This window comes from Mobula birostris, chromosome 2, assembly GCF_030028105.1.
Source record: "Mobula birostris isolate sMobBir1 chromosome 2, sMobBir1.hap1, whole genome shotgun sequence".
Classification (NCBI taxonomy): Eukaryota; Metazoa; Chordata; class Chondrichthyes; order Myliobatiformes; family Myliobatidae; genus Mobula; species Mobula birostris.
This window is the reverse complement of record NC_092371.1, coordinates 52,037,924-52,059,482: the sequence shown is the minus strand read 5'-3', so window position 1 is coordinate 52,059,482 and position 21,559 is coordinate 52,037,924. Positions and strand designations below refer to the sequence as shown.

The 21,559-nt window shown below is 40.4% G+C and overlaps 1 protein-coding gene and 1 long non-coding RNA gene across 7 annotated transcripts in view; one reads left to right on the top strand and one right to left on the bottom strand.

The window, feature by feature from the left end:
* LOC140186506 (uncharacterized) overlaps window positions 1-21,559 on the bottom strand; it is a 140,905-nt gene that overhangs the window by 73,583 nt on the left and 45,763 nt on the right. The window lies entirely within an intron of this gene.
* The window catches only part of LOC140186485 (collagen alpha-1(XIV) chain-like), a 183,972-nt gene that overhangs the window by 155,703 nt on the left and 6,710 nt on the right, over window positions 1-21,559 (top strand). For all 5 annotated transcript variants that reach the window (XM_072240859.1, XM_072240841.1, XM_072240850.1 and 2 more), the window contains 6 exons: window positions 3,028-3,081; window positions 3,194-3,289; window positions 3,450-3,503; window positions 5,488-5,541; window positions 6,437-6,490; window positions 10,437-10,508. In XM_072240859.1, coding sequence (XP_072096960.1) covers window positions 3,028-3,081; window positions 3,194-3,289; window positions 3,450-3,503; window positions 5,488-5,541; window positions 6,437-6,490; window positions 10,437-10,508 — 384 coding nt within the window. The remainder of the gene's footprint in view (window positions 1-3,027; window positions 3,082-3,193; window positions 3,290-3,449; window positions 3,504-5,487; window positions 5,542-6,436; window positions 6,491-10,436; window positions 10,509-21,559) is intronic.

Sequence of the window (21,559 nt, the reverse complement as noted above, 5' to 3'; positions counted from 1 at the left end):
CTGAGATTTGGAAGCATGGGGGCCCAGCATTACACACCAAACTCCATGAGTTATTTGTCTGCTGCTGGGAACAAGGTAAACTACCACAGGACCTCCGTGATGCAGTCATCATCGCCCTGTATAAGAACAAGGGGGAAAAGTCCGACTGCTCCAACTACCGGGGGATAACTCTGCTCTCTATCGCAGGAAAAATTGTACTCCTGAACAGATTGGTGCTCATCATTGCAGAAGAACACCTCCCAGAGAGCCAGTGTGGCTTCAGAGCCAACAGGAGCACCACCGACATGGTATTTGTTCTCAGGCAGCTCCAAGAGAAATGTAGGGAACAGAACAAGGGATTGTAGGTGACTTTTGTCGACCTTACCAAAGCATTTGACACCGTGAGCAAGGAAGGTCTGTGGCAAATCATGGAATGACTGGGATGCCCCCCATAGTGCCCCTCAACATGGTCATCCAGCTACATGAAGATCAGCGTGGCCAAGTCAGACACAACAACATCCTCTCAGAACCCTTTCCAATAGGCAACAGAGTAAAGCAAGGCTGCATCCTCACGCCGACTCTCTTCACCATCTTATTCAGCATGATGCTCAAAAGGGCCATAGAAGATCTTGATGACGAGGACAGTGTCTACATCCGATACCGCACCGATGGCAGCCTGTTCCACCTGAGGCAACTACAGTCCCACACCAAGACATTGGAGCAACTCATCCAAGAGCTACTGTTCGTCGACGATACTGCCCTTGTTGCCCACACAGAGACAGCCCTGCAGCATATAACATCCTGCTTCGCAGAGGCTGCCGAGCTCTTCGGACTGGAAGTCAGCTTGAAGAAGACAGAAGCTCTCCATCAGCCCACACCTCAGGAAGATTACCACCCTCCCTGCATCTCCATCGGTGAGGTAGAGCTGAAGACAGTCCACCAGTTCAGCTACCTGGGGTGCACCATCTCATCAGATGCCAAGATGCCATATCTAATCTGTTCAGGCCTTTTAACATTCAGATGTTTCTGTGAGATCCCCCTCTTCATTCTCCTGAACTCCAGGGAATACAGCCCAAGAGCTGCCAGACGTTCGTCATATGGTAACCCTTTCATTCCTGGAATCATTCTTGTGAATCTTCTCTGAACTTTCTAAAATAAGGAGCCCAAAACTGCACACAATACTCCAGGTGTGGTCTCATGAGTGCCTTATAGACCCTTATAAAGCCTGAACATCACATCCCTGCTCTTATATTCTATACCTCTGGAAATGAATGCTAACATTGCATTCGCCTTCTTCACCACTGACTCAATCTGGAGGGTAACCTTTAGGGTATCTTGCACAAGGACTTCCAAGTCCCTTTGCATCTCTGCATTTTGAATCCTCTCCCCATCTAAATAATAGTCCGCCCGTTTGTTTCTTCCGCCAAAGTGCATGACCATACACTTTCCAACATTGTATTTTATTTGCCACTTCTTTGCCATTCCCCTCAGTTTCCTCAACACTACCTGTTCCTCCACCTATCTTTGTATCATCGGCAAATTTAGCCACAAAGCCATTAATACTATAGTCCAAATCATTGACATGCATCTTAAAAAGCAGCGGTCCCAACACCGAGCCCTGTAAAACTCCACTGGTAACCGGCATAGGACCCCTTTATTCCCACTATCTGTTTCCTGCTGACCAACCGATGCTCCACCCATGCTAGTAACTTCCCTGTAATTCCATGGGCTCTTATCTTGCTAAGCAGCCTCATGTGTGGCACCTTGTCAAAGGCCTTCTGGAAATCCAAGTACACCACGTCTACTGCATTTCCTTTGTCTACCCTGCTTGTAATTTCCACAAAGAATTGCAGTACATTTATTTTCAAAGTATGTATACTATATACAACCTTGAGATTTTTCTTCTTGCAGACAGCCACAAAACAAAGAACCCATTAAAAAAGACCGTCAAGACAGCCAATGTGCAAAAAAAAAGAATGAATTGTGCAGACAATAAAAAGTAAACAAATAACATTCAGAATTAAAGTTCACAAAAGTGAGTTCACAGCCATGAATCCAGTCATCGCTGCAGCCAGTCCAGGATCCTGTTCGTTACAGGCCACAGCCTCAGTTCAGCGTAGAGACAAGTAAACCTCACGGAACAGTGAGCTGAATACCAACCTGTCCCTCACCTCCGGCCCAATACTCTGACCTTTTCAATGCAGCCCAACATTTAAATCGGCCAAACATCAGCTGATTCCTTGCTGTCAGCCTCGCGTATAATGCATATTGAGCAGTTGGGCCCCTTTGAAAAGATCAGCATTTGAAGCCTACCTCAGCTCATGGGAAAGGGGTGCTGAACCACATTTTTAAACAACTGCTGCCCTGCTAAGATCTGTACTTCCACTGTCCACTTAATTATGCAATCCAAGCGTTTTGATCTAGTGGCGATAGAAGGCCTGTGATTTATTTCTCAGTCATATTCTGATTTGTCATTGAAATACTCATTTTCTATTCAAATTGTTTGATCAAGATGTTAGATTTATGCAAAGAAATTTTGTCATTTGTTTCAAATCCACAGCTAGAAGTAGTGGTGTTCACTGGCCTTGGAAACTTCATGTGTGATATGAAATGTAGAGTGCCTTCGATGATCTCATACTCTCATACTTAGCTAAAGCTAAGTTAATCTTTAATGCAAATTTTTAGCTACCTTGTCTGTGAAAAATGGTTGTCATTACTTAAAATTCTTCTTAATCAAATGTAAACCATATTGCTTTTGCCAGCATCAGATTGGCCCAAAGTATCAACAATCAGTGAAGTATTTTGAAAAAAGAGCCACTAAAGGAAGTATTATAATGATAAGTTTGTATTTTTAGAACGTAACTTGAAAGCTCTTTAACTTGAATGCTTTCATTAAGCTCATCCTCTACAACCATGTTCCATTCTTTATCTAACTACCTAATTAAAGATTAGCTTACGTTCCTTCACTTAATGTTTATGTGTATAAATGAAGAAAAATGCATGTTTCTAAAAAGCAATAAAGATTATTTTTTTAAAACAATTCTACAGGGTCCTCCTGGTGCAAGAGGTCCCCAGGGTGAGCGTGGGGAACCTGGACCTCGGGTAAGGATCACACTTCTGCACAATACCAGAAATAAGTTATGGTAATGAACATGTAAACAAGTGCTTATTCAGGACTGATTCCCCTTTCAGTCTGAACCTTCTTGTTCCCTAGGGCCCAATAGGTCCAATTGGTGATAAAGGGCCAATGGGATTACAGGGTGAACCAGGACCTCCAGGACCCAGGGGGCTTAGTGTACGAGGACCTGCGGTATGCATGTTATACTTGTATATATTAATCAGATACTAAGGAATCCAGATAAAATGTATTTATTAAAATCTTTTCAGTATTTGTAACTTTTTTTGTTGTCAACATACTGGAGAAAACTTAAATTTATAAAGATACCAAGCTTCTTATTCTCTTTAAAAAGGGTCCTCCTGGTGAAAAAGGGCAAAAGGGTGAGCCTGGACAAAGAAGCAACCAGGTAAAGTTTCAAACAGCAATATAGAATTATAGAATTGCTCTCCTCCATTATGTCCTGTTTAAGTTTAGAGAAAATTAGAAGTCGGACGTTTGATACATCCTTTAAATTTGAGCAAATCTGGCGACATTTTATCCAATATTTTCATTTAATTTGATTTATTATTCTTTCAATCTTTTCTTTGAAGTTTTAGATTTGATCAGAAAGTCTTTCTTTCTTTTTTTTTTGGTCCTATCCTCACAATGGACTGCCCAGTCCATTTTTCTTTGTTTTTTGTTTTTTTATATATATATAGTATAGTGGGTTTATTTTCTCTTCATTGAAAACTTAATGTTTTTTTTCTTTTTTTCATAAACTGATAAGAGGAGAATTGCTGTTTTCAGTTTTTTTAAATTATATATTTTATACTAGTTTAACAATATCTATGATTTTGACAATGTCTATCTTAATCTCAGTTTGTATTGTTACTATTATATATATTTGAGATCATTCTCCTCTTGATTGTATTTATGCTCCTTTTAAATCAATAAAAAGATTAATAAAGAGAGAAAGAATTGCGCAGCACAGAAATTGGCCCTTTTGACACATCTCATCCTTGCCAACGATGATGCACATTTATGCTAATCCCATTTGCCTGCAATCGGTCCATATCCCTGCTTGCCTTTTCTATCTAAGTAGCTTTCCAAAGGCCTTTTAATGTGGCAATTGTTTCTGCCTTTACCATTGCTTCTGCTGCTCATTCAGATACTCACTCTCTTTGTGAAAACTCTATCCCTTAAACTTCTCCCCTCACACCTCAAAGCTGTGCTGTCTTGTTAGAGACTCTCATGCTCCTAAGAATAAGAATATCTTTATTGTCATTGTTGTGGAGCAATGAAACACAGTTTAACACGTTATAATTGTCTTTACCACTCTTTGTTACTTTGTCTCGAGAATTTTTCAGTATTCTACTGGGATTCTAAGAACCTTGTAGCTGTCAGCCCGCAAATGCATTGGGAGCTGATGCATGGCTCCTTTGCCAGGGCAGCTATTAGGTCAGCTGTCTCTGTGACAAGGCCATCAGAATGGACAGACGTTTGACTCTGTTGACACCTGACCATGTTACCCTGGACAACTTCCCTTACAGGCAGAATGTCTTTGGATGCACGTATCAGTCAATCTAAACACTTGTAGATAACTTGGGAGAACTTGTGCATTGGAAGAACTTCCACTCTAATGTGCAGTTGATGTGCAAACAGAGAAAAATCTGCATTTAAACATGTACAAAATTTATGTGCACCTGATTTAATACCTTTATTCTGCAACAGTACAATCTCTCTGATCTCTTTGCATCTTCAAGTAGACTTACCAGATGGCTGCACAGTGATGAATGATACCAAAAAATCAGAATTAGAATTCAACCGGAAAGGTTAAAAAATGACACAGTAAGAGCTGTACTAGTAACCTAGTGAACTACACATCAGCATGTTGAAGGTGCATTTGGATACCTGGGCAGATAAAGAGATAACCTTTATAGGATCTGCTGGCAAGACATTGTCTTTGAGATCTTCCGTAAGGACATTAATGCAGTCTATGTATGTCTGTACTTTGTGAAGCCTTTGGAGTCATATTTATGTATTCACTTTGCTTGTTATCATGCAATGAAGGAAAAGTAGACAAAGAATTTTCACTTTAACTGTGGAGTTTGGGTGACTTCACCAATGCTGCAGTTAGTAGCATACGGTGAGATATGGTATAGGTTAGCAGCTTGTAACCAAGAAGGAAGGGAAGATAGAGAAACTAAAAAAATGACCATGATATCCAAATGGAAAGCGGTCAAGGCATAATGTGAGTTATTTAGGGTCTTATAACATTTTCTGCTTTAATTGAAGAGTCGATATGGTGGTTTGGAGATAATAATGGAAAAGGGGAAGATAACATCATGATGACTGTTTTGCTGAATGAGAAATAAGTGACTGTTTTCAGTATAAATTTTGTTTCTCTTTAGGGTCTTCCAGGTCCTCGAGGTCCTCCAGGGAGAGATGGACTTCAGGGACCAAAGGTAAAGTAAAACTTGCTTGAAAATGAATAATAGAGTAAACAGGTAACTTGTTATAAAGATAAAAATAAATACAAAATATGCAACATAGCTGTGTTTCATTGCAAACAACATTTAGAACCCAGTTTCTCAAATGTAAAGTTGTACAGTGACAGGACTGCTGCCACAATATCATCAATTTCAAGTGCTCCAAAAATATTTTGAGTTCATGGTGACATTTAATAGCTCAGCCAAAAAAAATGAAAGAGCAGTTATGCACAGTATGTTGGGTATGTCAATATGCGAATATGCATAAGGCTTCAGACAAATTATAAACATTAATAGTTCTATCTAAAACACAAGTTCCCAACCTGGGGTCCATGTAGCCTTTGATTAACAGCAGGGATTCATGGCATAAAAAAAGCTGGAAACCTCTGAAGCATATTTTCACTGGGAATGCAGGTTAATGAAAGGAATTCAGAAGAATACTTAGCTTGGAAAAGAGCTTTTCTTACCAATGTTATTACCACAAAATGATTTTTTTCTGCAGTCGTAGAACAGCATCAAACCAGCTTACATATATCTTTCCAAATAATGAAGAACTTTTGAAATGCAGTTTGCTAGTCCTACTTTGTGGGAAACAGACAACTTGTCCATGGTGCCAAAAGAAAAGCAATGCCAAGATGTGATGTTGATTAAGATGTCCCTTGTGATGTTGATTAAGAGATGAGTATTGACTTATTCCCAGTGAAACCTCCTCTGCTGTTCTCCAAAATAGAGAAGAGGGTTTTCAGGCATCAAAAATTGTTGCTCTAGGTTCAAATGAGATTTCTCTAGATTGAAACTAAAATGCAAAGTAAATGTGGGATTATCAATGAATTATGTGCTTATAGGCTATAAATTGCTATGAATGTTTTAGGGGGCAAGAGGACTGGAAGGCACAATCGGACCTCCAGGACTTCCTGGGCCAAGAGTAAGTTTACTAATAAAGTATTTTATTACAAGTCAATAATAACAGTATTTTTTTTCACTGACTTTCTGTGGAAGAATGTTCAGAATGATTTTTGGTCTATAGGGAAAACATTTTGTTTATACATTGCAGCTTTTGAATGTCTTCCTGACAAGAATTTAAGTAATTATGTTGCTTGGATAATGTTTTTAGGGGGGGAAAGATGGTTTTTTATTAAACTTGTAATAGTGAACTATAGCTGGAATATTGATTATATTATATTATCAAAATTATGTTAAAATTTATGGACATTTTTTCAAATGTTGCTTCCTCAGAATTTTTTTTGTTTATGAAAGACTGCTTAAAGTTGAACACAAATATAATTTCAGACCACTTGTATTGAGTAGGAATTTAGAGAAACAAGAAGTAAACTTTTATTGAATATAATCTGTTTAATTGCATAATGGCACTGATGCTATGCAGTAGCTCAACTAAGCTAAAAATAGTTTGTTGATGATTTTCATTTGTACTCAATGTCTTCTTGCTTTAAGTGTCTGTTGTGTATTAGGCCTGTTTACACAACTATGTTATGAATAAAAACGCTGGAGGCGGGAACTAAGTTTCATGGTTCTTTACTGGTAGAGTCCGAATTTGACGCACACATACAGATCAGTACGTGCCTAATAGCGCATGCAACGACGTGCTACTACAACATACAGTAGTCCCTTATTATACAGTACACTCCTCCCCTTTCAATAGTGTATCAGCTTTTTTTTAACTGGGGCACTATGCTAAACAAGTATGTTTACCCTTAACATACAAACACCTACCATTTGTTTACAAATTATAACAAAGTAACTTAATAATATCAGATTATCACAAGCCTTTTTTTTAACTTTTGGTCTAAGACCCATTTAGAACTCAACTCTCTGGGGAGTTTCTTCTCTATCTCTCCGGGTAATGTCTGTCCTGAAATGTTTGCTTTGGGGAATGAGTCTCCACAGGTACATCAGGTGGGTCATCAGCACTGATGACAGGCTTATCTGCAGATGAGGCTGATATGGTCACATCAGGAGTGTTTGCTTCTATGTCAGGGAAGTCCAGGCAAGGTGTTGTTGTGTTTTTCACCTGAGCATCCAGGATTTGGTCCACATGACGTCTCCATACGTTCTCTCCCACCTGTACTCTATACATCAGTGGCCCATCTTCGGCGGAAATTGTACCCGGCTGCCACTTTTCAGTCCGGTAACCACGTGCAAGAACTGACTGTCCCACACTGAAGCTCCGTGTTGACTTAGTATTCAAGTGTTTGAACTGTCTGTTCTGCACATCACGCCGTACATCTGGTTTGAGAAGATCCATGCGGGTCCTCAGGTTCCTGTTCAGAAACATCATCACTGGAGTCTGATTAGTGGTTGCATGTATTGCATTATGATAGGCAAGGAGGAAGCTGTCTATCTTGTGTTGTGGTTGATTTTCGCTCTCTATTGCCTTGATGGCTTTCTTGAAAGTCTGCACAAATCTTTCTGCCAAGCCATTTGTGGATGGATGGTAAGGGGCAGATGTAAAGTGCTTGATTCCATTGTTCTTCACAAAACTTTGGAATTCTTCAGAGAAAAATTGTCATCCATTGTCTGTGCAGATTTGTTCTGGTATGCCATCCTGGGGAGCATGGTCCTCAGAAATGTAATGGTTTTTTCTGATGTGGTTGACTTCATTTTGATGACCTCTGGCCATTTGGAATGTGCATTGACAGCGATTAAAAAGACAGAGTCCATGAATGGTCCAGCAAAGTCGATGTGCACTGGTTGCCATGGTGATGAGGGCCACTCACATGGATGGAGAGGGGCCTGTGGTGGAGTGTTCTGGATCTTTTGACATCCAGAGCAGTTCTTGGTCAAGTCCTCAATCTGTTATCGATTCCTGGCCATCACACATAAGCAAGGGCAAGACTTTTCATCTTCACGGTACCCAGGTGCCCCTTGTGCAGTACCTCTAGCACTCTGGTGCGTAGCTTGGGAGGAATCACAACTTGTGAACCACACGTTAGTGTTCCCCGACACACTGACAACTGCTCCTTCCTCGCTGAGAAGGCTAAAGACAGTGTGTTACCACACGCTGGCCATCCCTTTACCGTGATGTCATACATTTTTAAAAACATAGGGTCATTGCATGTTTCTCTTTCAATGAGGCTGTTTGTCACTGGTAATTGTTCAACTATGGTTGTGTGGAAGACCTCTGTTGAATCCATTTGTGTAGTTATCTCTGAAGTCGGCAGAGGTAAATGTGACAAACCATCTGCGTTGCCGTGTTGCTTGGTCCCAATGTCATACGTGTGACCTCCTAAGAGAAGAGACCATCGCTGCAGCCTTTGTGCTGTCATCACTGGAATGCCTTTTCTTGGATTGAAGATTGACATGAGAGGCTGATGGTCAGTCAACAGAGTAAACTTTTGGCCATATAGGTAGTGACTGAATTTCTTGACCCCCCACACGAGGTTTAGGGCCTTTCTGTCAATCTGTGCGTAATTGTGTTCAGCTGAAGTTAGCATTCTTGAGGCAAAGGCTATTGGTCTTTCTGAACCTTCTGGAAACTTGTGTGATAACACAGCTCCTATCCCATAGACGTGTTACTAAAACATAAAGTAGTCCTTTATTATAATGTAGGCTATACGGTACACTGTCCAACAATAATGAACCAGCATTGATGCATTCTAATTCTGTTTCTCCATGACCGCAATGTCCTGGTGTAACTTTTCACTGTGTTTGTCACTGACAGTGCCAAGATTTTCAGGGAAGAAATCTAAATGAGGATGCAGAAAATGAATCCTTAGTGACATTTTGCAGTTCATGGTTTTTTATGCTTGAATCATGTTGTCAACCAGCTGCATGTAGTTTGGTATTCTGCAGTTGCAAGATAACGTTCTTGAATGCCTTCTATGCGATTTTCTTCAGTCCCACTGGAAGTTCTTCAAGTTGCCTGTCTTTGCGAATAGAAGTAGGAAAATCCCAAATAAGGAGAGCGTCAGACAATGCACACCACATCTCCCATGAATGGTAGTGTAGGTGTGGAGAGAATGTCTCCTACGTTAGGGGAGTCTAAGGTTAGAGGAAGCAGCCTCAGAACAGCAAGTTGTTCATTTAGAATGGAGATGAAGGGGAATTTTTCCAGTAAGAGAGTGATGAATCTGTGGAATTCTTTGCCACAGGCAGCTGTAGAGGCAAATTGGTTGGGTATATTTAAGGCAGTGGTTGATAGATTCTTGATTAGTCAGGGCATGAAGGGATATGGGGAGAAGGCTGGAAACTCGGGCTGAGAGGAAAATTAGATCAGCTATGATGAAATGATGGAGCAGACTCGATGGGCCAAATGGCCTAATTTTGCTCCTATCTCGTATGCTCTCATATTTATCAGAAATGTAGGTTTTGTAGTTTGTAGATTGATCTGCTAATATTAAGTAACCTATTTTTCAATTAACATGTGGATTTGAAATTCCCTATTGAAGGAAAATATATTTGTGACTAAGAAATAATATCAGAAGTAAGACCTTTTCCACACTTGAAAGCTCAATGCTCATCAAACTTAATGAATGAGATTTAATTTTGAATCAATTTAAAATGGAGCTGTTGGTCACAACTTTCCAGGCATATTAATTTCACTCCTTACTATTTTCTTTTCTATTGGTAAAAGCCTTTGGAGTATTTTCTAAATAATTATTTTCAGACATCCGTATGTTGTTTGTGCTGGTATCTTGTATATTTACAGTAGATATCAAATACGATAATAGTACTCTGCTGTTTAATATGAGGCATTAGTCCTTGCAAGTAAAATGCCAGTCAGATTTGAGAGAGAAAAACTTCGAACAATCCCTTTATTCTCTTATGGTATGCTTATTCACTTGGATAGAATCTTAAAGTTTTGGCTTTGATTTTACATGTCAATGAAACAATTTTCCTAATGACTTTTTAAGGGGCCCATGGGTATCACAGGTCCATCAGGCTATCGAGGGGATCAAGGTCCTCCAGGTGACGTTGGCCCAACTGTAAGTATTACAATTTATCTAAGTATACGATATGTGACCTATGAACACGTGATGAAATAATCATGTTGAATAAAGCAGTTGTACATACTCCAGCTCTTCTCAGCATCACTTTGTGTTTCTGCATAAAATCTCTAATGTCCTGGTCAACTAAAGGACTGTCTGCATGTGTGCAGGTGTTACAAACTGGTGAGAAGGAGTGAAGGTATAGTAAAAAGGAGACGGATGATCAGGATTGAGCAAAATCTTAACATCTTTTTACAGGCATGAATAAACAGTTTGAGAGCTGAGTCTGGAAGCCCTTGAACACTGGTTGTGAGAAACAATAACGATCCAGTTAAAATATAGAGTGGTGCTAGAAAGCTTTGTGAACCCTTCAGAATTTTCTCTATTTCTGCATAAATATGACCTAAAATGCAATCAGATCTTCGTGTAAATCCTAAGACTAGATAAAGAGAACTTAAATAAATGAATTATACTTGTTCATTTATTTATTGAGAAAACTGATCCAATATCACATGTATTTGTTGGGAAAAGTATTTGGACCTTTGCTTTGAGTAACTGGTGTGACTCCCTTGTACAGCAGTAATTTCAACCAAACACTCCCACTAACTGTTGATCAGTCTTGCACGCCAGCTTAGAGGAATCTTAGGCTATTCATCCTTACAAAACTGCTTCAACTCTGGGATGTTGGTGGGCTTCCTTGCATGAACTGCTTGCTTCAGTTTGTTCAGCAACATTTCTATAGGTTTAAAGTCAGGACTTTGACTCAACCATTCCAAAACAAAATTTCTTCTGCTTCAACCATTCTTTGGTAGACTGACGTGTGTTTAGCTCATTGTATTGCTGCATGATCCACTTTCTCTTAAGCTTCAGTTCACAGACGGATACCCTGATATTTTCCTGTAGAATTTGCCGGTACAACTCATAGTTCCATCAATGATGGCAAGTGGCAAACCATCCTGTTCCCAAGGCAGCAAAGCAGGCCCAAATCATGACACTGCCACCACCATGTTTCACAGACGAGATGAGGTTCCTATGCTGGAATACAGTGTTTGCTTTTCACCGAACATAACGTTTCTTATCTAAGCCAAAAAGTTCTATTTTGGACTCTTATGTCCACAGAACATTCTTGCAATAACCTTCTGTCTTATCCATGTGGCCTTTGGCAAACTTTAGCTGGGCAGCAATGTTCTTAGCTTTCTCCTTGCATCCCTGCCATGCACAACATTGTTGTTCAGTGTTTGCCTGATGGTCGACTCATGAACACTGATATTAGCCAATGTAAGAGAGGCTTGTAGCTCCTTGGATGTTACCCTGGGGTTCTTTGTGACCTCCTGGAATATTATACAGCTTGCTCTTGGAGTGATTTTTGTTGGTCAACCACTCCTGGGGGTAGTAACAATGGTGTTGAATTCCCTCAATTTGTATACCATCTGCCTGACTCTGGATTAGTGGACCCCAAACTCTTCAGAAACGGTTTTGTATCTGTTTCCAGCCTGGTGAGCATCAATAACTTTTTCTGAGGTCCTCAGAAATATCCTTTGATCAAGGCATGGCACACTTCCAAAAATCTGTGTGGTGATGATCAGATTTTGATAGTGAGGACCTGGGTTTATGTTTTGTAAATAGGATGGGGCCTTCCACACTCACACCTGATTGTCATCCCATTAATTAAAACACCCTTTAAATAAACTGATAATCCTAGAGCAGTGGTCCCCAACCTCCGGGCCGCGGGCCAATACATTGCCGCGAAGAATGCAGTGGTGCAGCGGTAGCCAGAACGCACCCAGCACATCTTTAAGAAAAAAGCTGAAATAAACAAGCTAATTAATTAGGTGCCGCCCGACACATAAATGTCGGCCCAGATCAGAAGTGATGCAGTCGGCAATCGCCTTTGATTTGGGCCGACATTTACGTGCCGGGCAGCACCTAATTAATTAGCTTGTTTATTTTGGCTTTTTTCTTAAAGATGTGCTGGGTGCGATCTGGCTTCCGCCGTAGTGCTGCATTCTTTGCGGCAATGTATCGGTCCGCGGCCCGGAGGTTGGGGACCACTGTCCTAGAGGTTCACATACTTTTTCCAACAAATACATGTAATAGTGGATCATTTTTCTCAATAAATAAATGAACAAGTATGATGTTTTTTGTGTTATTTAATTGGGTTCCTTTTACCTAGTTTTAGGACTTGATGAAGATCTGATCACATTTTAGGTCATACTTATGCAGAAATATAGGAAATTCTAAAGGGTTCACAAACTTTCTAGCACCACTGACATAACTTCTTGAGCAGAAATTTCATCCTGAGGTGATGGCACTGAGATGAGGTAATTTGAGCTGTGACTTCACAATCTAGACTTGTAGTGTCACCTGTGCAGAGTTTATTTGTCCTGTCTATTACTGTGGTTTATTTTTCTGAATACCTCAGTTTCCTCCCACACCCCAATGGCATGCTGGTTGGAAACTTAAATGGCTCTTGAATATCGTTCCTGCTAAATAGGTGAGTGATAGAATCTGGGGGCATTAGAGGGTGGGTGATACAAATATGGGGTGAATAAAATTAATTTATGGATATTCCTAATTTTTAGCTATCAGCAGATCTGTTTCACTGCTGTTTGATTGTAGGAGGAACAGCATACAATAGTCCTTTGGCATTGTACTTTGTGTTTACAATCAGGTTTTAAGTTCATGTGGAGAATGTGTAAGAATGCAAGTGTTCTCAGAACAAGCAATTTGCAGAAGTCACTGCTGACGAGGAATTTTTATTAAGCACCAGTACAGGAAATCCATCCTTCCAAATGATCTCAAAAATCTGCAAACTGTATCACATAGCAAACACATTAATACCACAAAAATTAAAAGGTGTTTTGTTTTAGCAAAGTGAAATAAAAACTATAGAATAATCTCAATCCTAAACTGTGAGAAGTTACGGAGAGCTCCAAATCTGGATCTAAGAATCAGCAATCAGGCAAGACCATCAGTAAGCATTAGGGTCTGTCTCAACACAACAACATTGGAGACTTTGATCATTTATTTTGAAGCAAGGTTATTTTTGTGACAAGGGAAAAACGAGCTGGACAGTTGGGAGTTCTGCATGCCTGAGATCACAAAGTAATTAGTCACTTGGCAAAGGCCAAATGAAAGTTAGGTTTAAGTGGAGTGGGCATTATGGGATTGACAATAGTGTGGGTGGGCCAGTGTGGGAGTGGAGGATTTGAGGGTTTGGCTTAAAAAGGCTTCAGTGAAAAGAGGTGGAGACTGTTGGTTTGTTTCTTTGTTACTTTGTCAATTAGTCCCTAACTATTTTAGACAATATGTAGACAGGCTGATTATGGGAGAGACCATACTGGATGTTCATCTAGGCAATGAACCAGGTCAGGTGTTAGATCTCTCAGTGGGAGAGCATTTTGGAGGCAGTGACCACAACTCCCTGGCCTTAACTACAGCCTTATAGAATGATAGGAACAAGCAGTATGAGAAAGTATTTAATTGGGGGATTGGGGGGGTGTGGATTACGTTATTAGGCAGGAACTGGGGAGCATAAATTGGGAATGGATATATTCAGGGAAATGTACAACAAAAATGTGTAGGTTGTTCAGGGAGCACTTGCAGTGGGTTAGGGATTGGTTTGTCCCATAGATGGAGGGAAAGGATGGTAGTGTGAGGTGTTATAGTTGATAAGAGATGAACATTTAGTCAAGAAGATGAAAGAGCTTACTTAAAATTTAGAAGGCAATGATTGGAGAGCTTTAGAGACTTATGAGATGGATCACTCATTAATCTGTTCCGTACCTTACACTATTTAATATTAATGTGCTTCTGTTTGTTATTTATGTGTGATTCTCTGTAGATTTTATCCTTGTCTTCATAAGATACTGTGCTTTACACCCTGGTTTGAAGAAACATTGTCTCATTTCTACATACATTATGTGGTAACCAGTTTCCCTCGGGATTAATAAAGAATATCTATCTATCTATCTGGTTATATACATTATATACTTGTATATAGTTAAATGACAATAAACGTGACTTGGTGTTTGTGAAGACAGTGTAAAACAGGCTAATATGTTTGAACATGTTGATGTTAAAAAAGAGAATGTGCTGGAACTTTTGAAAAACTTTAGGTAAGATAAGTCCCTGGGGCCAGATGGGATATACCTAGGTTACTATGAGTAGCAAAAGGAGAGATTACTGTGTCTTTGACAATTATCTTTGCATCCTCATTGGCCATGTGAGCAGTACCAGATGAATGGATGGTAGCAAATACTATTCCTTTGTTCAAGAAAAGGAGTAGGGATAAATCTGGAAATTATAGACCAGTGAGTCTTACTTCACTGGTGGGCAAATTGTTGGAGATTATCCTTACAGACACGAGTTATGAGCATTTGGAGAAGCAGAGTCTGATTAGGATTGGTCAGCATTGCTTAATGAGGAGCAGCTTATGTCTCACAAGCCTGATTAGAATTCCTTGAGGAAGAAGTAGATACATTTGGGGCATTTAAGAAATTTCTAGGCACATGGATGATAGAAAAATGGAGGACTATGTAGGGGGGAAAGGTTAGATTGAACTTGGAGTCGGTCAGAAGGTCAGCACAACACTGTAGATCGAAGAGTCTGTACTGTGCTTTAATAGTCTATGTTCTATGTTCAATCATCTGTGGATTAATCAATGAGCAAATTCAACCAATCAAGAAAAACTATCAGTAAATATTTAGTCACATTGCAGGATTTGTCACTGCTCAGCAAATTTAGAGATTTTGGCAATTTCTTTACTGACAAGATCATCTGTTATTTTTTCAGTAAGCAAACTGGAATTAATTAATAAAGTAAGATTGTATATCCTATTTTGTGTGCAGAGACATTGAGGAAAACTGCCTGATTTTGTTCAGTGTTTCAAATCAATGTGTGAGACTGTCATGACCAGCTGCTGAAAATAGAGTGGAACCCATCTGAGGGCAGTTACTAATTCAAAATGACAAAAATGATTAATTCTCAAGGGAAAAAATAAGGCACTTGGAGGCATCTTGACAGGTATTTGAATGAACAGTACATAGAAGTATGCAGAGGTAGGACTAATATGGGTAGGCATTAAGTCTGGTACAGATGCAATGAGCCAAAGGGCTTCTTTCTTTTTTTCGCAACTCTGTGAGCTTATACCCTCAAAATGTAAGCAAGATGCCAAATAGAAGACAGAGAGGCTACAGCTGTTGTGTCTGTGCACAACTACGTATCGATTAAATAAAAGCATGCACACAGGAGATGGCTTTAACTGGTGTATTCACATTGCAGTGGGAGAGAGAAGGAACAATGTGCATGCGTTGACAACAGTGCATGCACAGACAACAGATCAGTGCACAGGCCCAGACAACAGGTCAATACATGGTGCTGGGCGGGTGGGGGGGGGGGGGTCATTTCTCCAAAAGAAATAGATCCATACGTACACTTCCTCCACCTTTAGATTAATGCAACATAATCTGTATATGTACAAATTATTCAATTTCCCTTTCATAAACCCATATTCCGAATAAACATGCTTTCACTATTACAGTCCATAACTAATTTCACAATTCTAAAGGTTCAGTCTTTTGGGTGGCGCTCTGGTGTTTCTTTCCGGACCTGTGGAATGGCATCAGGTTTGGCAGGTCTCTTGTCAATGATAACATTCTCATAGTGCCTCTGGACCTGTGGAATGGCATCAGGTTTGGCAGGTCTCTTGTCAATGATAACATTCTCATAGTGCCTCTGGACCTGTGGAATGGCATCGGGTTTGGCAGGTCTCTTGTCAATGATAACATTCTCATAGTACCTCTGGACCTGTGGAATAGCATCAGGTTTGGCAGGTCTCTTGTCAATGATAACATTCTCATAGTGCCTCTGGACCTGTGGAGTGGCATCAGGTTTGGCAGGTCTCTTGTCTAAGACAACATTCTCGGTTTCTGGTTTCACATTGCTGTCGGTGACATCATCACTGAGAGGTAAGTCCAGTGGCTGTAATGTGTCCATCTTGTTGAATGCATTCGACTCAGGTGTGTTCTTCAGATGAGCATCCAGTATCTGGTTTACATGATGTCTCCATGTATGATCTCCAACATCCACTGTGTACATCAGTAGTCTAGTTCTTGTAGCTATCTTACTTCTCGGTAAACACACGCTACACTTATTGTCCAATCGCGAAGCTCCTTGCTGGTTCACTCGGCAACTGACTGAACTGTTTATTCTGCACTTCATTCCATAGATCTGATTTCAGGAGGTCAATGAGAGATCTCAGATTTCTGTTCATGGACAACATTGCAGGTGTTTGATTTGTCATTGCATGACCAGAGTTCCGATACACAAGAAGGAAGTTGTCCACCTTGTGCTGTAGAGAAATATTCTCCTTCTCCAGCGCTTCAGTGGGTTTCCTGAAGGTTTGGAAAAATCTTTCAGCTAACCTATTCATTGCTGGATGGTAAGGAGATGACTTGAAATGTCTGATGCCACTTTTCTTCATGAACAGTCGGAATTCTTCTGATTGTATTGCAGAAACATAGAAACATAGAAAACCTACAGCACAATAGAGGCCCTTTGTCCCACAATGCTGTGCCAAACATGTCCTTACTTTAGAAGTTACCTCAGGTTACCCATAGCCCTCTATTTTTCTAAGGTCTGTTGTCACTTGCAATTTGTTCTGTAAGCCATTTCTGGTGCAGATAGCCCTCAGAGTGGAGACTGTGTTTACTGAGGTGGTTGACTTCATTGGTATAACCTCTGGCTACTTTGAATGAGCATCCACAACAATCAGAAACCTGGAGTCCATGAATGGCCCAGAAAAGTCAATATGTACAATTTGCCATGATGATGTGAGATGATGCCTATGGATGTGCATCTTGAACTTTTTGGTATCCCAAACAGCTGTTGTCCAAGTTTTCAATCTATTTATCTCTTCCTAGCTACCACATGTAGCTCCAGGTAAAACTCTTCATCTTGACTGTACCCAGGTGTCCTTCTAACACCCTGGTGCACAGTTTAGAGGAAACCACAACATGAAATCCACACATCAGTGTTCTGTGTTATACCGACAATTGGTCTCGTCTCACTGAAAGCAATGCAAACGTAGGGTTACCATGAGCTGGACATTCTTGCATGGTGATTTCATAGACCTTTGACAATGTCGGGTCATTTCTTGTTTCTCTTTGTAGTTCGGAATTTGTTACCGGCAACTGGTATGCCAATGTGGTGTGGAACACCTCTGCTGGGTCACAGAATGAAGACTTTTCTTCATTGGTTGCCAATAGTGGAAGACATGACAAGCCACCAGTGTTGTTGTGTTGTTTGATACCCTTGAATTCGATGTCATATGTGTGGGCTCCTAGTTACAACGTAGCAGTTATCACTGGAATTCCCTTCCTGGGATTGAAACTGGACACATGGGGCTGGTGATCTGTCACTATTGTAAACTTTTGTCTTTCGGGGTATTGGTAGAAACTCTTTATTCCTCATACTAGGGTCTCTCAGTCAATCTGTGCATAGTTGTATTCTGCACTTGTCAGTGTTCTTGAAGCAAACACAATCAGGCGTTCAGATCCATCTTTCATAAGGGGAAGCATCGCATGCCATCTGTTGGGCAGAAATAGGCCATGATGGGTGAGCAATTCATCAGACATCAGCAGTTCATTAGTCTCTTTGTTTCATATCTTTGGGACCATTCCCACTTTGCTCCTGTCTGCAACAGTGTGTTCAATGGATGTAGAACTGTAGCAATGTTTGGGAGAAACTTGTGGTAATATTTTACTAGGCCCAAGTATGATCTGAGTTGTAACACACTTTCCAGTTTTGGTGCCTGTAGCACTGCTTCAATCTTCTCTTGTGACTTATGTAGGCCATTCTTGTCAATAACATGCCACAATATGAGATTTCATTCTTGAAAAACTCATATTTCTCTCTTTTTCACAGACCATACTCACTCAGCCTGGTAAATACTTTACCAAAGTTCTGAAGGTGCTTTTCATCATTCTTGCCAGTCACACTGATGTCATCAAGGTAACATTGTGTTCTTGGGATACCTAGGAGCACTTGGTCCATTGTTGTTTGCCAAATTGCTGGAGCTGATGCAACGCCAAAGACAAAACAATTATACTGGAACAGTGCCTTGAGAGTGTTGATAGTGAGGAACTTCCTGCTTGACACCTTAATCTCCATTTGTGGATAGGCTTGTGACAAGTCAATCTTTGAAAACCTCTCCTCGCCTGTGAAAGATGCAAAAATGTATTTTTCCGTGGCAGGAGATACTGCACATTATGCAGCACTGGGTTGATTCTTGCCTTGAAATCCACACATAAACGATGGCTCCAGCCTTCCCTTTCTTGATCACCAGGGCAGTGGGTATGGCCCAATCCCTCCACTCAGCCTTGGAGAGATTCCAGAAGTCTCCAAGCTCTACAGTTCAGCATCCACTTTAGGACATAGTGCGTAAGGTACTGGATATGCTTTATGAAATCTTGGTGTTGCTGTTTCATCCAGTTCAATTCTGGCATTCATGACTTTGAGTTTTTACAAGTTGCTTTCTCATTAGCATTAAGCAGATGTGCCAGTCTCTGGTTAGTGCTACCATTTGGGCTGCCATTGCCTGTTGATGTCACACTGAGCTCTGATTGAGTGCCAGTCCAGTTGGATTTTTCTCAACCATTCACGTCTGTAAAGTGCTGGGCCTCCACTTTTCAGTGCATAAACCTCTAATGATTGTGTTTGGCCTCCATACATCACACTTGCTTTCAGTTTGCCTTTGGGAAACAGGTCTTTAGCATCACTGAGCTCTTCTCAAATAGTATCTTAGAAAACAGTCTGTTGTAGAAGCCTCTGGAATAATGGACAAAGCTGACCCTGTATTCAGCTCCATTCTCATTTTTACACCAGACACATCTATTCTGATCCAAATGATTCTGTGATCTCCTTGGGTTATAGTATGCAGTTCCAGGCATGACAGTTCATCTTTGTCAGATTCTATGTTGTCTGATTCTGTTTTACATTCAGTAACTTTATGCATTTGCTTAGTTTTGTATTTGAGACTTTTCACTCAGTTGTGCTTTTTATCTGACTTGTACATTCTCCCCATGTGACCTTGACTATGACACTTTCTGCAGACTTTTTCTTTGAACCAATAGTCATTTGCATCATGGAAGGATTTGTCACATCGATAACATATTTGGCTATTTGCAACATCCAGGGACATTTTGTGCATATTACATTTTAACCTTCTTTTCTGTAGTTCTGCTACATCCTTCCGTCGCTAATGATATTGAAATAGTCAATGCCTATTCTAATGTTGGGTCTCTTTCAGGTAGTAGCCTCTTTTGAGAGCTTTGACTATACAAGCCACATACAAGTCTGTCTGTTAATGCATCAGAAAGTCCAGCTCTAAAGTCACAGTATTGGGAAAGTTTGCGTAGTTCTGCCATGTGTTTAGAAAGGCTTTGATCTTTTGCCTGGTTCCTTTTGTAAAATCTAAATCTCTCAGCTAATACCAGTGATTTAGAGCTCAATTGATTTTGTAAAATTGTAACAACTTCATCAAATGTCCTGCTTGCTGCCTTGTCAGAGGTTACTAAGTTGCATAAGCCAAGAAGTGTAGGGGCTTTCTTTTGCTCCTCCACATTTTTCACATTACAATGCAGTTCAACCCTCTCGATATACCTTCATTAGTGCTATCAAATTTGTCAGCTTTCCCTACAGAAGCCATCGCCATGTTATTTTCATTTTAATTTCAACAGGTCTTTCACTGTTGCTCGTATATTCCTCTGTTAACACCTGTGATGGCTTTCCCATGCTGTTTCATCTTGTAACTATCGGTGCAGTTCGTGATATTTTCTGACGTTCAGATTCATACTTGCTGCCAATTTTGTTGTGTCTGTGCACAACTACATATTGATTAAGTAAAACTGCGCACGTGGGAGACGGCTTTAACAGATGTATTCACATTGCAGTGAGAGAAAGAGAGAGGGAACAACACACAAACAACAGTCAATGTGTATTACTAAGTGGGGGGGGGGCGTCACTGCTCTAAAAGAAATACATCCATACATTACAACAGCTTGTGATTTCTTGACGAAAGCAATCATAGACAAAGTAAGCAATGAAATTCTGCATGGCAATGATGCCAGAACAGAACAAAGGTGGACTGGGATTTAATAACTATTAAGTCACTGAAAGTCAGCATGGAAAGCAAATCACTTCAAGGCAAAAGTTTGGCTAAAAGTTCTGAAAATCAATGCAAAAATGCAGATGCTAGAAATCTAAAATCTAAAGTGTACTGGAAATTCTCATCAAGTCTGACAGCATCTATGTGAAGAGAAACAGACTTAATGTTTCAGGTTGTCAGAACGGGAAGGAGAGAAAAAGCTCATTAATCTACAGGGATGGTGAAGGAGGAATTTGTCTTTGACAGGGTAAAACCAGGGTAGGTGCGAACAGAAGAATGGACACGAAGAACAGTCCCTGTGAAATGCTGAAGGGGGCAGAGAGGGAAGGATGCGTCTGATGGTAGAATGGTGAAATTTGTGGAGAATGTTCTTTTGAATGTGGAAGGTATTAAAGTAACTGTATCCTTGTTCTGACCCAGAGGAGAGAAGCTTTGTTAATCTGATAGAGGTGAAGGCATGGTTCAGGAAGGAAAAAGGCGCTTCAAATGCACTTGTATGGTAAATGTCATCATCTGGGCAAATATGGTAGACACCCCCACCCACACCCAGTCCTCTCTATAATGAATTTCTTTTCTTTCCTTCCCAGTTCTGACACATTAGTCTGAAACATTAGCTCTGCAGATGCAGCCTGACGTGCTGAGTATTTCCAGCATGTTCTGGTTTTATTGGGGTAAAGGCCAATTTATACTTCTGCGTCAAATAGATGCCTTAGGTACGGCATAGCTGCGTATCCTACGCCATACCCTACACCGTAGCCTGATGCGCACCTCCCCAAAAATGTAACTACGCGTTGTGGTGATGCAGACTGCAACGACTGTGATTGGTCCATTTGGTAGCATCACATTTCCTCCTACGCTGCAATAGCTTCCCATTGTGCGA